This window comes from Hippoglossus hippoglossus, chromosome 21 (genome assembly GCF_009819705.1).
Source record: "Hippoglossus hippoglossus isolate fHipHip1 chromosome 21, fHipHip1.pri, whole genome shotgun sequence".
In the NCBI taxonomy this organism is placed as follows: domain Eukaryota; kingdom Metazoa; phylum Chordata; class Actinopteri; order Pleuronectiformes; family Pleuronectidae; genus Hippoglossus; species Hippoglossus hippoglossus.
Genome location: NC_047171.1, coordinates 8,502,975 through 8,521,252, shown reverse-complemented (window position 1 = coordinate 8,521,252; position 18,278 = coordinate 8,502,975). Strand labels below are relative to the sequence as shown.

At 40.3% G+C, this 18,278-nt stretch overlaps 1 protein-coding gene across 2 annotated transcripts; it reads left to right on the top strand.

Moving 5' to 3' along the window:
* Nucleotides 1–934: 934 nt before the first annotated feature.
* Nucleotides 935–17,918, top strand: LOC117754678 (high-affinity choline transporter 1-like). Of its 2 annotated transcripts, XR_004612478.1 has the most exons (10): nt 935–1,088; nt 2,294–2,551; nt 2,864–2,977; nt 3,334–3,489; nt 3,631–3,779; nt 4,036–4,179; nt 4,473–4,626; nt 5,980–6,197; nt 6,780–8,813; nt 17,906–17,918. XR_004612478.1 is itself a non-coding variant. In XM_034573763.1 (9 exons), the coding sequence occupies exons 2-9, from the start codon at nt 2,368–2,370 to the stop codon at nt 7,431–7,433; spliced, it is 1,773 nt and encodes a 590-aa protein (XP_034429654.1). In that variant the 5' UTR covers nt 935–1,088; nt 2,294–2,367; the 3' UTR covers nt 7,434–9,493. The 2 variants fall into 2 exon arrangements, 1 of the variants encoding a protein (XP_034429654.1); XM_034573763.1 differs by lacking the exon at nt 17,906–17,918 and having other exon boundaries at nt 6,780–9,493.
* The last annotated feature ends 360 nt before the right edge of the window (nt 17,919–18,278 follow it).

The following is an 18,278-nucleotide window of genomic DNA, read 5'->3' as shown; positions in this document are numbered from 1 at the left end:
TTTGACACTTTCAAATTGGACATAAATGGCAAGGAAGCATATGCCAAATTTTCTTGAGGCAAAAAAATAAACACTCCATTGAGTATATAGACCACAAATTCACTTATTATAGCCTAAATGTTGGGAGGGAGTGGGTGTTCTCATTTGTGAAATGTGCACCTCTCTTTTCAGCACCATGGACAGCAGACTGAATGTTAACGCCCATAATTCAGTATGTAAAGTAGCACATGTTTGGATGGTGTAGGTGAAGGGATTTTCACCTGTGGTTTTGTGGAGAGACTACAAGTGCTAACATCCTACACAAGGTAAATATACGTAGCATCTAGATAAAGTGCCCAAATATTACGTCTCATATGGTGAAATACTAAAAGTAACCATCCTTTGAGCCACCATCGATCCTTCCTTATGACGTGAATCTATTAATACAGCTTAATTTAGCAGTTTTTATGTTTTAACAACTTGGGAGTGGATTGATGTAAAGGCGTCAGAGTCCCATGCCGGGTAATAAAATAAAAAAGTAATCACACGCAGGCCTCTCCATCCTCACAATTACTATCGAGCAGCCAGCGTTTTGGAGAATAAACGCAATGCTTTAATCGCGGAGCAAAGCGCGGATACCCTGTGCGTAACCATCATCATAAATCAGGCCCTGGAAAAAGTAACGGTTCTGTCCATCGCCAATATGATCTTATGCTATTGGAAATCTTTCCCGGGAGAGCTTGTGCGTCACGCCGCTTTCTATTAGGTGCTATTTTCGTCCCGCTCCTGGAAGACATTCATCCACCATCTATACCCACCGTGACAGCACCCAATAAACCCACCACTCCCCATTCATCTCCACCCACCTCCACCCTCTCTCTCTGTCCCTCCCTCTCTCTCTCTCTCACACACACACACACTCCCCCTCTTTCTGACGAGCATTGGTGACTTAAAAAACAACATAGGAGAATTGGGTTTGCGCGTCCAAGAGGATTTCCTTTTGGCACCTTTAACGTTTTACCAACGAAATAATTTGACATCTTTGACACTTTTTAAAGATCTTCTGATTCTAGTGATCTTTTTCTAACCAGTTTCTCCAAAGGAAAAAGGTAAGATCATGTCAGTTTATGAAATTACATCCTTTACTAATATGTGTTGGCTGGATGTTTAACTGCATTTGACCAAAGTGACAGATGTTGATTTAAAGGGAAATCAATAATGCAATGCCTGCCTCTGGGAACCATGGTGTCAGCGCAACGGGGTAGCTGGAAACATCATGTGTGGTTGTACTGATGCAGCAAAACGGACATTAAACCCTTACACATCAGTTTGACATCCCTTTGGTTAATGGTTTACTGGTTATTCTCACCTTTGAAAGCATTTGACTTTTACGCACGGATGCTCTAGAGAAGCAAAAGCGCCTGGGTCCATTTTTTAAAATATCATATTTGATTACAATGTAGCCTCGTGCATTTTTTAAAGATGAAATGAAAATTAGGAGACATTTTGTGGAGTGGACCAGCAGGATAATTGGAGTAAGTATGTCTGTAAGTGAGGCGACAAAACGCGCAGAGAAGAAGTTCCACTGTCTTTAAAGTTGGACACGAAGACGTCAGTGATGTTTATTGATCTCATCTGATCAACAAGCTCTTGTTCTGCATTTTTCTGATTCACATCTTTTGACCTGATGTCACACGATGGAGAACTGGATTCTGGATTCGACCAGCCGATCGTTTGTCTCATGATTGTGTTGAATAAGTGTTACGGGCTATATGGCCATGCATGTTCATTTGAATGCTGAGACTTAATCGCACTTTCTTGACTAAATTCTTCCCTACTGATTCAACCTTTTATGATTGAATCAATGCCTTGAGTTTGGTAAGTCTTTAGTTTGAACTATGTTGATATAACTTTGGTGAACAGGGAATTTAAAATCGTCATTTAGGACATTTTAGATAAGCGTGAGGCATTTCTGTGCGTAAAATGTAAAAATCTAATGCGGATTACGTTGTATTATATATGGACAACAAGTAATTCTTTAAGTACAACTTTCAGAACCTTTAACTGAGTAAATAGTCAATGTTGTAGTTTTTAGGAAACTGTCGAGTTTTAAAGTTGTTTATTGAAGAGTTCCTTTTCATATGAGTTTAGTAATGTGCTCCATGTGATGCGTATAGAGGCACAGTAATTACAACGTGTCTGATTATAGGCTTGATTAAGGTTCAAGATGAAGCTTCCGTTGTAATTGTGATTTTGGATCAAAAACAGTCTTCAGAAATGTTTCTCCTTCTTCTTCTGTTTTTTCACTCCAAAGCTCTCTCCATGAGATTCCAGTCCTCCGCGCGCACTAGCACTTGATCCCGGCGGGAGGACGCGGACGGAGGGAAGATGGCCATCCACGCCGAGGGTCTCGTGGCTATCGTGATCTTTTATATGCTGATCCTGGTCGTGGGGATCTGGGCCGCGTGGAAGAACAAGAACTCTGGAGTTGGCGCAGGCGGAGAGCGGAGCGAGAGCATCATGGTCGGGGGAAGGGACATCGGATTGTTCGTCGGTGGATTCACCATGACCGGTGCGTTGGTAAACTCCGGGTAGACTTTTAAAATATGTGTTTGCTGGAGGGAGCTGACCGTGGTCTGTGTGTGTATTATGTCATATTTGGGTGTTATATGAGACAATACATTTCACCAAGTTCGTCTTTTACGCACGGACAGCACTGGAGCCACAAACACATCATGATCTATTACTTAACTCAGCATTGAATGCATTACATTTCAGCGCACTTACAGAATCAATGCAACATGACATGTACCAACATTTCATAAAAGACCGTTTCCATATCTTTTATTTTACGTACTTGTGTTTTTCTTTTTCTTGTTTGCAGCCACTTGGGTGGGTGGGGGCTACATCAACGGGACAGCTGAGTATGTCTACCTGCCAGACTACGGCCTGGCCTGGGCACAGGCACCCTTTGGTTATGCTCTCAGCCTGGTAGTAGGTAAGAAACAGTCTCCTTAATTATACTGTATACAGGCAGTGCGTAAAAACAGAGATGCTGCAAATGTGAAGACCTAAGTTATTTTTATAGAACCATACCGGTACTGGATGAAGCAAAAACATGGTCCTTCAAGAAAATCACTTATGTAGCCCATAACTGTAAATTCCACCAGGATAGTGCGTCAACCAGAAACAAAAAGATGTGAATTTCTGTAGGATACACACTGCTACTTCAGCAGCAGCACCACATATATACTTTGTGTCAACCTGTATGGCTTTAGACTTTGTTGAAGATACTTTCTAAAATCATTTATTATGCTTTTTCTCTACCTCATGTTAACATCTGACATGATTCAGGAGGTCTTTTCTTTGCCAAACCCATGCGCTCACGTGGTTACGTCACCATGCTGGATCCCTTCCAGCAGATTTATGGAAAACGGATGGGGGGCCTGCTCTTCATCCCTGCACTGATGGGAGAAATCTTCTGGTCTGCAGCTATTTTATCTGCCCTGGGTAGGTGGTCTCTGGGCAGGATCTCTTCAATGGCATCAGACCCATAACCCCCCTAAATGACTCAATTCTTTGTTTGCACCACTTTGAGTTTATTGTGAAGTAAATGACTGTGTTTGCTGAACTTAATGTGTTGCCCTGCAGGTGCCACACTGAGCGTGATCGTGGACATCAACATAAATATGTCTGTGGTGATCTCAGCACTGATTGCTATCTTCTACACGCTTGTTGGAGGACTCTACTCTGTCGCATATACAGATGTGGTCCAGCTCTTCTGTATCTTTTTGGGCTTGGTGAGTTTTACTTAGACCAACATCTCTTTTTTTAGCTTGACTTGTGAAGCTGTAATTGGCCAATTTTGATGTTTATTTGACAATTTTCATGCAAAAATTTCTAAAACATACAAAATATCCAATCTAATGACATATTAGCAGGAAAACATTGATTTACTGAAGCAGGATTATCCAGTGTCAGAGTTCCCTGTTGAAATCAAAGTATTTTGCTGAAACCCTAATGGTATTTGTATTCTCATACGCTCCTCTCCACCAGTGGATCAGCGTGCCTTTTGCCCTGTCCCATCCTGCTGTGTCAGACATCACTGTTTCAGCCAAGGAAGCAATCTACCAGTCACCCTGGCTGGGGAAGATTGATCCCGAGGACAAATGGCTCTGGGCCGACAACTTCTGTTTGCTGGTAAGAAGATACATGAAGACGCAGTATATCACTGTAGAGGAAGCTGCATACACATTTTGATTCCACTTAAACTGCCAAGTGTAACAGGGGAGGGGGTTAAATGAAATAATGAAGGTGGAATTTAAGCACAGGCTCCTTCTAAAGGTGAATAACAAGTAATCAACAGTATTATCTAGAAAGTCTCAAAGCTGTTCCTGTACTAAGACGCTCTGTGTTTCTGTCTGTTCTGTGTCGTAGCTGACTGATACGCATTGGTTTGCTGTCTGTATTTACTATGGTGTTTCTGTTTCTAGATGTTGGGGGGGATTCCCTGGCAGGTCTATTTTCAACGGGTTCTTTCTGCCTCTTCAGCTACCTACGCCCAGGTCCTTTCCTTCCTCGCCGCCTTCGGCTGCTTGGTCATGGCCGTCCCCTCTGTCCTCATAGGAGCTATAGGGGCCTCCACTGGTAAATACATGCACACACACACATGCACATGCATTACTACACTTCAAGCTACAGTATGTGTATATACACGCATTGATTAAGCCGTTAATGAAACATCACAAGACAATCGAAACATCCAGGAATCGGATCCTTTATTCAAATCGGAAAGTTTGATCAAAGCAATGCCTCCCTGGGTTGTTTACACCCCGGCAGCTTTTTTTCAGATGTGTAAATGCAGATGCATACAGTGTCTGGAGGGTAAACAACAGCAGACGGATACAGTCACGACGGGGAGAGCCATCAGACCATGCTGATATCGTGAATATTACATCTGAAGAGGCGCTAATTAATCTGGTCCATCTGAGGCTGTTTCATGTATAACCGAGACTAATCATGTGCTGCTTGCGAATAGGGGGAACAGGGGAGGGAGGCAAAGAGTGTAGATATCAAGGATGGAGAAAAGGTTGGAAAAAGGGGGCAGAAAGATAGAGGGATGTCAGAGGGTTTAAATGCAAAAGGGAGGAATGAGAACGAATGAATTGGAGAAACAGGTGAGTTTGAGTTAATGCTCTGACACATTTGAGTTTTGCATTACTTTAAAAAATAATAAATGTGCATCATGTCTTATTGAAGTCAGTCTTTATAAACCATTGGTCACTGATGAGTATTCAAAATAATAATTTTACAATTTCAAAAATTAACTTTCCAAATGACAAACTTGTTTCCTCTGACAGTTCGTCCTCATCCTCTTCTGTATTTAATCGTCTATCAAAGTATTTCATTAGAATCAATGGCTTGCTGCAGAAATTAATCATCATTAATGAAATGATTATTAATCACATTTACCATTAAAAGGCAATTAAACTAATGTCTTCTGCGACACTGTTGCATGTCTTGTGCTTTCAAGGTGCCTGTTGGACCATTTGTAAACCAATGTATTAACCAGTTAGTAGTGCATGGATGTCGTGTTTTCAATGAGTATCTATCATTTCTGACTTTCCTTTTATTATCTCGACTTTTCTCTTGTATTCTTGCAAACAGCCCAGCCTGATGTTATAAGCACTGCTGTATTAAAGCACAGAAACATACAGAAAACTTGTGTCCACAGAATGTATTGTAATAAGGTCTCAAAATCTAGCCTTTTGTCTGAAAAGCTGTAAGGGATTAGAACAGAATTTGTTATGCACTAATCAGTCCACTTAAAACTCTGCAGGTTGGCAAAGAATGGTTTTGATTTTAATGTCAAGTACAGCCTGTTAAACCTTAAGTATTGTGCAATATTGCCTTATACATGTTGCTGTATTTTGTGGTGGTGGTGTGAGGTGTAAGTTGTAAGAGGTGCTTACATTTCCAACTTTCACAATATTTCTTCAGATTGGAACCAAACTACTTACGGTTCCCTCGCTCCGAAGGATAAAGATGAATCAGACATGATCCTTCCCATAGTGCTGCAGCACCTGTGCCCATCCTACGTGTCCTTCTTTGGTCTGGGGGCGGTGTCAGCTGCGGTGATGTCGTCAGCGGACTCATCTATTCTCTCAGCCAGCTCCATGTTTGCCAGGAACATCTATCAGCTCGCATTCCGGCAGTCGGTAAGAGTGCCAACAAAAAATACCAGCACTCAAATGCATAGTTTAAACATCAATAAATCAATAATCTTTTCATCCCAAGTGTGTGAGATGTTAAAAACAAAAATACACAACAGCACAGATTGAATCTAAATTGCATTTACCGTCTGTGTCACATACAAAACCAAGCACCAGACTTTTCCAACAATATGAATCTATGGATAATCTATGAGATAATATGTAATTTGTTGTTAGCCTCCCTGGTATCATGGTTCTGGGGATGGCAGTGTTGACCAGTTTGTCATAAACATTACATCTGCCAAACATCAGCACGCTAAGCTAGCAGCTCTCTGAGACTGTTCTTACACAAGTTACTTTTAGCTAAATTCTAACAGCAGTATACTAACATTCTCATTGTAAGAATGTAAGTATGCTGATGTTAGCACTTAGCTCAAAACAAAATTGTACCTATCTATCATGTGTCGGGAATGACGTGACATTTGCGCCTATTCTTGTCTCTTGCCATTGCTCCTGGTTGTCAATCTTGTCTTCTCCACATTTTATTCGTCCTTCTTCACTCTGTCGTCCCTTTCTTCTCTCCTACAGGCCTCAGATCGTGAAATTGTTTGGGTCATGCGCCTCACCATCTTTGTATTTGGAGCTCTCGCCACTGCTATGGCATTGTTGACGGGATCGGTATATGGCTTGTGGTACCTCAGTTCCGACCTGGTCTATGTCATCATCTTTCCCCAACTTCTCAGTGTGTTATTTGTCAAGGGCACTAATACCTATGGCTCTGTGGCCGGCTATGTCTTTGGAATGTTGCTGCGCATTGGTGGAGGGGAGCCCTACCTCAAACTCCCCCCCTTCATCTTCTACCCTGGCTGGGTGACCCAGACGAAGGTACACCACCTCACTGGTGACGTCGAGTACTTTGTCCAGCAGAGGTTTCCATTCAAGACCGTGTCCATGTCCGCATCCTTCTTGGCGAATGTGGGCTTTTCTTACCTGACAAAGTACCTTTTCGAAAGTGGTATGTGGTCACACAAGTATGACTTCCTGGACGCTGTCGTGTCCAAGCATAGCAAGGAGATCATGGACAAGGCTACGCTGGTAAGCAACCATGACAACATCATCCTTTCAGAGATGGCTCCCGTCAAGCAGGCTCTGGGCGCGTCACTCGCTGGAACCTTCATCAACACTGAGGTCCTCAGTGATGACGGGGTATCCAGTCCCGAGGATTTTCACAATGAAAAATAGACAACAAGGGCACAAAGGAAACTAGAACCAAGGAATATGAAGAAGAAGGGATTGTCAAAGAGGCATCAACATACTTCAGGAAACTTGCTACTGCCGCACTGGAAGTTGAATCAGCAGAAATCTTCTCTGGCTTTCGAGTGACTCCACAAGTTTGTGTTATGCTGATGACGTGGTGCCTCCTTCTTTTTTGGAGATTCCTTGCCCAGAAACAGGGGGTAGACTGTCAATCAGCTGTGTTAAGTAAACCATACTCAGTGTTGTGTTTTATCATGACTGGGTATCCAAAACCAACAATCATTTTATTTTAAGTGCTGCTACAGTAATCAGAGGAACTCTGACAAGGACCATACAGAACGCCTGTATGAGGAAGTCCACAAAGGTTTGTAGTGGGACATGAGAATTGTGCAATATCTAACCAAGGAATTGTGTCCACATAGCAGTCCGTGTGTGTTGATGTACATGTGAATGTGTTCTCCTGCTTCAAAAGCGGCATCAAGTGAATCCTACAGATACTTTCTTTCATGCAGAGTTGTGAGTTTGCGTAGAATAAATTAGTTAACAGAGCAATAATATTTTTGGATCTATGTTTTACAGATAGATACAGAATGTTAAACGTGCAGATTACCATCATTCTTTTCATTTTTTGGATGAGTAGATTTTGCAGATTTTATGGTGTGTGTGTGTGTGTTCAGTTTTCTCTTAAGCCTCCGGATGTACTCGCTAATTCAAATAAAGAACCCCATGATAATCCCAAATCTTACATTTACCAAGCAGAAGGTTGATACTGAGTTGACTTTCTGCAAAATCCCAGACTACGTTCATTTGAAATATTTTTAAACATTCACTGCCAACTTTTTTTTTAAGTAATTATTTTTACACCATTAACCTGGCGATAAGAGACCAGGGTCCACATAGTGATCACTTTTAGGTTGACGTATAATCCAGATTTAGTCTATTTTAATTAATTAATGGGCCACTTGGAGGCAGCACAACTAGCTGCAAAATTCATCAATGACCTTAATAAGTTTGGTATGGCGAATAACTTAGACCCGCCAAATATTGATTAGACCGTGTCTTTGTTAAACATTGTTAAACCCTAAAGAAGTCATCAGCACATGGTTTGAGAGATGGGACACAAACCCAACTTTCTGGAGTCAAACACATTTGGCATCATCAGAGCCTCAGCTTCGTCAAAATAGTTGGATCAATATTTCCAAAATAAATCATGCAATGGTTTTGTTGAGTGTTTATTATTGTTCATGTTTACCTTCCAGTTAGCCATTTGACTCCATTCATTTTGTATGCATCTCTAATGAGAATCTCTTTAATATGCATCCTCATTGTCAGAACAGTAACATAACAACAATACAAGCACATGATGTTTTAAGTTCATTTTCATATATACATGAATGGAACCAAATTGTTGCCTGGATATTTGAAAGTGGATCAGCAGTATACACACATTATTACATGATATACGATGATTATTTTAAAGGGCCTTTTATCTGACACAACCTGTTTTTGTGTGCCTATAATAGTGTGCTTGCTCCTCCTAAATCTTCACTGACTGGGCAGCCACAGCAGGTTACTAGAGACAGGAAATGATTTTTCCTCCCAGGATGGTGTTAGTATCGCCAGTCATTATCGATCCTTTCCCAAATCAATTAGCCTTAGGGACATTTGATTATTTCAGCAAAGAGGTTCGAGCTCTATGATTTACCAGGGTTTGTTTCACAGTGTGTTATACACGGTGATAACAAGTTGAAAGGTTATTGATTAATTAACAGCTTACCACCTTACACTGTCACGGATCTGACTGGTTTAAACAATGAGACGCACTGCTGTCATGGGAAGGATTTGTTATTTTATATGATCATTTTTGTCATTGTTAATTCTTACTATTTTTTTAGTTGAATTCTCTGTGTTTGTCTTTTCTCAGTAATGTTGTCATTTGTTGTCGTCTTTTTAAATCTATGGAATCCCCTTAATTTAAAGGTGAGCCGTGTGAAATGAGCGGATTAGCGGCATAGTTGCAAAAGTGATCATTTTATTCTAAATCATTTGATCAGTTCAAAGATGGGGCTCACAATATGCTGTATTTTATTTATTGTCAACAGTTAAATTTAATTATGATCAAAAACAACAATGTGCTGCTTCATCCGTGAAACTCAGCCATTACAGCCCATAATGTGGTGGCAATAATGGGTCTCATTGGCACAGAGGGATAAGATATGAGCCTATGAGGCTTTGGCTACAGAGAAAATAAACTGTATTAGTGGGATCATTTCAATGTTCATTTGAGTTTCGTCAATGGATTTGGTGACAGTAGGAAAAACAACAGCCTTATTCTTTAAGGTTTGTAAAATGGCCTTGTAGTTATTTTTTCCACAGCTAGGGAGAGAAGGGGACTTGATCCATGTACACATAGAGACCTGCTGAGGTGCATTGAAATAATCCCAACCTGATCCTGTCCCCTTCCCTTCCCTTTTAAATACAGTTATGGGATTGATGTTATGGAACTGAACGGTGTGACTGCTGCTCTGATGCTATGCAAGGTGTCAGGCGATGGCGTTGGACTTAAATGTGAATGTAAACTTTCCTCCCCCTCAGATCATGAGTGTCGTCATAGCTTCGGTTCATCCACAAACCTGAACACACGCAGAAAAGAATCAATGTCAGCTGTTACACTGACACATCTGTGACTCTGTGTCGTAAATTGCAATGATGCTGTATTTTTGTGTGATAAATGTATATACCAAAAAAAAATAACAAGTACAAATTATACTACTTTTAAATGCAGCGATGAAAATGTTTGTTGACAGTGAAGTTACAGCTATTTATTTCCTTATGCAGTGTCTATAAAAGTATAGTTGTAAACATATGTGAGGTCAGTTGAATAAATTATATTATTTAGCACAGATATGTTTGCTTTTCTTTCTCCATAATACATACCTGCGTCACAGCATTTAACAGATTACATTATGTTTCACACCCGTCAACTCACAATTATTATCAGTGATTTAATATGATATCAACGATGATATGCGCACGTGTGTGCATATATAATGTCAATGTTGACCGACCAGCCTGCCTCCTTGGCTGCATCAATCAAAACGCCCACCTTTGAATCTTATAGCTGACAGAACTGTCAGGGCTGTCAATCACACACACATACACACACACACACACACACACACATACACACACACACACACACACACACACACACACACACACACACACACACACACACACACACACACACGCACACACACACTGATGAAAAAAACAACCTTATGGTATAACATACAGTGTTTTCTCTCTGTGTGTGTGTGGTTTTAACAAATGTATTTCGCTGGAGTTCCTTTATTTTCTGTACCTGAAACAAGCTGTGTAGGTTATTATAAACATTAATCATATGCCTTGTCATTATTGGACAAAGCACAAGATCTGTAGTCTTAGACCAAACTCTGTTAATTTGTGGGATGGACACTAAATCAGATGAAAAGCTGTAAAGCTTGACCGACAGTAGCAGAGGTGAGTGATTTTGTTGCTTTTCAAAGTAATAAGTCAAATCAGCTCCTAAAAGTTTTGAGTTCCTTAATGTTATTTGTTGGAACTGTGTGTGAGAACACTCTGTTCTTTTCCCTTTTTCCCACTAACACTTCTCTTTCACACTCCTTCAGTCTGAATGCTTCTCTGTAGACGCTTTTTCTTGATAATAAGGAGTCATATTATTCATAGTTTTTCATTGTGAGCTAATGACATGGTTCACTGAGTCATGTTGGTTCCATTTTGATCCATTTGTGTAAAAGTCCCTTGTGTGTAATCCAGTTGTGTTAAAGTAAATTGAGACCGTCGTGTTTCCATCTCCAGAGCTGATATGAGGCGTCACAGACCTGTACATGTGTGTGGAGGATGTGTGAATCACCCCCTTACCCTGAGACCAAAACCTGTTTTAACCCAAACCTGTTATTCTGCCTGTGGAAAGGGACTGAGGCATGTGAGCAGGTATAATAATTATTAGTGCCAATGAAATCTGCCACCGTGTTGACATGATTCTCCTGAGGGTGAAAGGCATGAGACATGGGAATGATCTCATTAAAGAAGCAACACATTTAGTTTTAATCTCACATACTCAATACTCATTGGAAAAGACATTATTAATTAAACAGATTTTTCACTTTAAACATAATTTCTGAATATTTTATTATAATTTGTCACTACTATTACAATCTAAAACAGCTGGAAGTCATGGTTTTAACAAACCCTATTTTGGTTTATTTTTGTCAAATAATGTCAATGGAAATTGTGCACACTCCAAATGACCTCATAATAGCAAGATGGCGGCACCTATATGTAGGATCATTTGGCTTAATTTTTCCACAAGGGGACATGTAGTGTATCTTTAAATATACAGACTAAAGAGACTCAATCTTTATTGCTTTTGGCTTTTTTACAGGATTTCTGGAGTTTCAGTATTGTTTTGTGAAACAGTGTCTTTACATAACAATATGAATATCTCATTACACATTATCAGGTTCAAGTCAACACATCACAGGTCCAATTCCTCTAGAGAGGCTGTTCTTGATGTTTAATGTCTCATTAGCCTCTGTGTGATTCTTTGATGAGATGTGTTCATCACGTCTTTATCGTCACAATCCTCAGATTGAACTCCCAGCTGCTCAACTTTTAACATCATGTGTTTGAAATATTTCTTCTCTCTATGAATCCATGTATGTGTTTCTCTCAACCCTACAGCCAAGCCGCAGGCTTCACAACTCCAGCTCCATCGTCGCTGACGCTGCCTCTGTGTTTGCCATGACATCGTCGTCAGTAGCATGTACTTCACACACACACACACACACACACACACACACACACACACACAAACACACACACTTTTAGCCCTGCAGCTCTGCTCATGATTTATTCTCTCTAAAATGACACATAGTCAGGAAGGCAGAGGGAAGCGCTAATGAAAAGGCAGCACTTATACTCTTGGACACTGCGTATATATCTTTTATTTATTGATTACATCTTATCCTTCATTTTAATAGCTTCGAGCTTTTAATAGCAGCTTTGATTAATGAATAGTAATTGCTAACTTTGTGCCTTCATAAATGTTTTTTCTTGGATGTTGCATTATATGAAAATATGAAGTGGCTGGATTGAAAGTGGATTTCATGTAAGGAGATGGATGCTGCCTGAATCTTGATGCCACTTGCACTCGGACCAATCCAGCGGATTCTGGTTGGAGCACTGATGACTCAAAGGCAGACTGAGGTGAATTTATTTTTCAAGAGAGAGAGAGAGAGAGAGAGAGAGAGAGAGCGAGAGAGAGAGAGAGAGAGAGAGAGAGAGAGAGAGAGAGAGAGAGAGAGAAAGGGGAAATAAAAACAGTAAGGAGGAGAGAAAAGTGAGCAGAGAAAATGTACATTAATAATAAGACATTAATTAAAAGAGGAACAGGGCCAGGCCAAAGGAAGGAGAGAGCCGGGGGATGATGTAATTTATAGCAATAAATCTTGGTCCATTTACTGCTTTCTCAATAAGGCCAGCGGAGAGGGGCCGGCCTGGAAAACAGTCATAGTCGTTCAAATTAGACTAAGTGCTCCACTTCTCAGGTTAGAGGGATGGAGGGGAAGGAAGGAGGGAGAAACGAATGGGTCAGGCCAGACATTTACTGTGGCACCCGGAGCTCATATGAGAGATGGGCCGGACACAGAGTCTCCGCCCACCAGCTCATGTCCTTGCATCTGTCCTTTGCATCTTACTCAGGTTTAGAAAGGTTTTTATAGCAGACGTGAATTTGACTTTTAATCTCTTTGGTTATTATTATCATTTTTTATTTTATTTCTCACTGTTCAGTTGTGTTGCTATTGTTGTTGAAGACCCACATCTTTTGAGATATTTTGTTGCTAATAACCTTTTCTTGAATATATGCAGTCGATATAATCAGGTTTGAGGAGCTTTGAGTTCACTCATAAAGCCACAAGTAACCTCCCATTCTATATAGATGGATAAATGGATGAATAGACAGACAGATAGATAGATAGATAGATAGATAGATAGATAGATAGATAGATAGATAGATAGATAGATAGATAGATCAATTTTGTTCAACTCGTATATCTTCATAAAACTAAATTATACAATCAGTGTTCGCTTCGTAGCTTGCGTGACTGTTTTATATAGTCAAACACATAAGCACAAGCACATATACACACACACACACACACACACACACACACACACACACACACACACACACACACACACACACACACACACACACACACACAGCTTCCCATTCCCCAGGGCACACTTTATTAATACTGTAGACAGGAACATAAATTGCCAGAGAGCTATGGCAGGAATATTATAGCACAGTAGCAACAGACTGGGTAAACACATTTTACTATTGTGTTGCTTCGACTGTTCATTCCATTCGTACATTGCGTTGTTTAAACAAGTCATATATCAAACTGAACTGTTCGTGATTCATGTAAAAAAAAACACGCACAAGTAGTAAAACTTAAATGCTGTATGGTCACTGTCAGTATGTTTCCTGGAGGCCAGGGAGGGTGATGTTTTTCAGCCATGCTTGTAATTGTGTCAATAAGCCACATGACCTGGTAGTGGCATTTTATTACCGTCACACAGAGCCAGCCAGCAGGAACCATACAGGTGACTTTGGGGGCTACAGGCAAAAGGGACCTGGGGGGACCCTACATTTATACATGATAGACATTCTCATCTTCAACCAAATCTCTAATATAGAGCTTAGTAGCTTTTGGCAGAAAACTAGCAGCATGGTATCTGGTTAGGAGTTTTTTGTTGGTTTCTCCTGTACATAGGATTTAAGGGGGTTCTCACAACATGATCGTTGCTGTCGATCAGCCGTTTAATGCAAATGGCTGCTTTGCCTACCCTGTGGCAACGCCTCTGAGAGCAGGGCTAGATGTTAGTCCATTTCCAGTCTTTACGCTAAGCTAGGCTAACCAGCTGCAGCCTTGCAGCCTTAAATTTACTGGACAGATGTTAGAGTGTTATCAGTCTTTACTTGTTGCAGGAAAGCAGTTAAGCAGAAGTCATCCAGATAATTAAATCCATAGCTGATCTCTACTCTTGAGCTCTATTATCATCCCCACGTTCCCACAGAATCTACTTTAATAATGGCCAGCAATTAATTTAATGATACCTGGTCTGTGACGGGCTGTATCCTCCTGACATCACTTTTTTGTGATGACTGCTGTGTGTGAGGAGGAAGGACAGTTTTAATTTTTTCTTGATTCCTCAGTGGAGCTCAGATCGGCATCATTAGCAGGCTTGTTTTCAGTCTCCAGTGGGATTCATATGAGACAGTTATCCACAACACACACACACACACACACACACACACACACACACACACACACACACACACACACACACACACACACACACACACACACACACACACACACACACACACACACACACACACACAGAGGGAGACAGCTCTCCTTGACAGTTGAACACTATGCCTTAGGATCCAACCTGCCAGTATCACAAAGGAAACAAACATCAATTGTTTTGTACCCAAAAAAGATTCCATACTTTGTACTAAATCCTTTTTTTTATTGGCATTACTCAACATTTTTCTGATTTGTGAAATTGTAAAGTATATTGCATTGGAGTCAGTCATGTCAAGACATTTGTAAACATTGCGGTTGAACTACACTCTGCATCTTCATCATGGTGGATAATGTCTAAAGTAAAGGGAGATACGGTTTCCTTCTGGGCTTGTAATGTAATTATACCTGTGGCTCGTGGTCTGGATGTGCTCTGGACAATACCTCTGGACAGGTACACTATCAGGGGGAATAATGGGCCATGGAAAATATCACATGGCTCAAACTAGATTAACTCCTGTCATACTAACGTACAGTGTCATTTATCATCCATGGCTCTTTAGTCTTTGAGAGGTGAAGGAAAAAAATCAGTTCGGTCACAAATAACAACTGTTCTAATGAACGACAAATCGATTCGAATCAATATCTGAGGCCTTGGCTGCCAGATACGATCAATGAGCACAGTTTTTTTTCCTGTCTGTACAATCTCTATACACAAGAACCTGGATTATGGAAACATTCAGACACATCTCTCACTTTTTAGATAACATATTAAAAGTCCTTTCTCAGGTCATATTTTGAAGCGTTTTTCCACTTCTGGATCTTTTGCCAATCAGACACGTTTATTACAATTATTAAGACCCTTCACCAATCAGAGCAAATTTGCAAACATCACTGTAATTACCTGTTTATTCTCATACTCAGCTGATCAGCCTGATGGAAAACATCAAAATGAACTGTGTGTCTACTCCTGCTGTGAAAAAATAAGAGAATTTTTGTCAAATGCATTAAAACAACACATCAATGTTAATTAAACAACACATAAAACCATCTATAAATATAAAAATGATCTTATATTTCAAGGATTAATGTGCCAATCAGTACAGAGCAAGCCTGTCCGTATCAGTTACATTTAAAAAACAACATTCAGCTTGTTTTACTCAGTGTTTTATGTTTTTTGATCGCTTGAAAAGAAGAGTGATGAAGAAAAAAGACGTGTATTCAGCTGTTTGAATAGATGATCTTCTTGGTGGCACTCACAGAGTGAATATACGGGAAATTTTTCCCTCACATAAAAACAATTTTCTTGTCGTTTATTGCCTCCAATTATCATCATTCCAATAAAGCAATCAAGCAGTTTCTTTGTTAAAACAAACCACGGGTGTTTTTAGTAGTGAAGCCAAATCAATTATCCTCTCTAATCTGTTTGCAAATGGGACCTTTTTTCAACATTTGCCACAGAAAAGTGTTCTCACGCTGCTCCTTTGTTTCAGCTGCAGTGAGTATTGAGCACTTAGAGCAGCGTTATTTATGATTTGATGGGATTGACAGATTTGACGGGCACGTATTGATTTCCTATCTCTGTAACTGCCATGTCCCAGAACACATCGCACCGGCGCTGCAGTTTCCTTTAACAACTTAAAAACCTCAAGCTTACACCTTCCTGCTTTGGGGAACATCAAGTCTCTTCTCAGGTCTTTATGTTTCAATCGTGCTTCTGTTGTGCAACCACTGGATTAATTATGTATTATCAATGATTTTCACTCCCAATGCACTGTAAGTAATATATCATCCTTACTTATTCAACCGTTTTCCATTTACTTTAGAAAATTTGTGTCCCCCATTCATATTATGGAAATAATGCAGACGCACTATATTGCCATTGTCTGGAAGTACCTCTGTCCTGTGACGTTCTCTGCAGCTGTTCTAATTACTGCTGCACGCACTGGACCGTCCATGTATCGAGCTGCGGTAAGTAATGAAAACGGTGTGTGTCTTACTGTTGGTTCTCCCATTGAGCCCATCAGTGGTAAGTAGCCCAGCTTCCAATTAGGCTTTAATAGGCCCGAGGGAGGAGAGAGGAGAGCAGAGCAGAGCAGAGCAGAGCAGAGCAGAGCAGAGCAGAGGAGAGGAGAGGAGAGCAGAGCAGAGGAGAGGAGAGGAGAGGAGCTAATTTATCAAACTGTGTGAAATGTTAAGCAAAGTGTCATTTGTCAATAAAGCTCAACTGAAGCATTTTCTTCTTTAATATCCCCATTTCACAATCAATCACTTTATTGGACAGAAATAAACTGAGCTGCTCTATTCTGGCAGCCAGTCATTAAATCTAAAAGTCCACAGTGAAAACAAATTTCCCCCTGGGACAGTATTCATAATGTATCTTATTATTCACAGGTAATGTTTATTAATTAAATATAATAAAAACCCATTTTCTCTCCAGTTTAAACCTCCGTCCCCAGCTGTCGGCAGCTCCTTGCTCAAGAGCCGACAGGATCCGACTCTCGTCACAGCACAATGCTAACATAATCAGCTGAACCCACGCAGCCTTCGATGCACAAATTCTATTACAACCACAGTTAGGAGGTGGGAGTGATGGTGGTGTTGGGAGGAGGGTGGGGTACTTGGGAGTGATTTAGTTAATGCTCAGACCCAAGATGAATGTTGAGTGGGGGGAAGGAGCTGCAGCCTTGAAGCCACTATTTGCAGACATGCACAACAGAGCTGGGAACAACATGTGTGTTTACTGTGTGTGTGTATAGGTGTGTATAGGTGTGTGTGTGTATGTGTGTGTGTGTGTGTGAGTCCACCAGCTGCTTCACATCCAGCTTCCTCCAGCAGCAGCGGATACCGAATGAGCTTTGACGCTTGTTCTGTTTGAAACAAAAACCGAGACTGAGATGAGAGTGAAGTGATGTTCATACATTAATATGGAAGAAATCAAAGACATTTTGTTTTTCCATTTCAAACTGATGTTGTCAATTCTCATTTTATAGCACATCCACTTGGCACAGATGAGGAGATTCGTTATTCAAGCTCCACTCTTTTAGGACGGATGGATGTTTAGCCAAATTAAAGATTTATCTTTTATTTTATTTGAAATGATAATTTCCCTGTTTTAGGCAAGAAAATGCCTGACTGTGCCATTTTAGAAAGTAAAGCTTCTCAATCTACCCCACCTCCATGTTTTTTTAAACAATGTAAGCCCATGAGAAGAATAGATACAATTTTACTACAAAATAATCTGACAATGTAAAATTTTATAAAATTAATCATCATGTCTTTTACTTAATAAAAGGACATAAATTTATTTCACATTCTATATATTGTCATACTGTAATAATTCACCTACTGCAGCCTATATTCTTACATCAACAATAGATCACATGACCATGAGCTGTGAAAGTTACGATGTAATTCTGAATGCCTGATATTTGCTGGAACTATAGCT

What these genes read in the sequence shown, in the direction of transcription:
- LOC117754678 (XM_034573763.1), top strand. Translation starts at nt 2,368, where the DNA reads ATGGCCATCCACGCCGAGGGTCTCGTGGCTATCGTGATCTTTTATATG. An exon ending in TGCTCTCAGCCTGGTAGTAG is followed by an intron (nt 2,978 to 3,333) that starts GTAAGAAACAGT and finishes GACATGATTCAG; the next exon opens with GAGGTCTTTTCTTTGCCAAA. An exon ending in AGCTCGCATTCCGGCAGTCG is followed by an intron (nt 6,198 to 6,779) that starts GTAAGAGTGCCA and finishes TCTCTCCTACAG; the next exon opens with GCCTCAGATCGTGAAATTGT.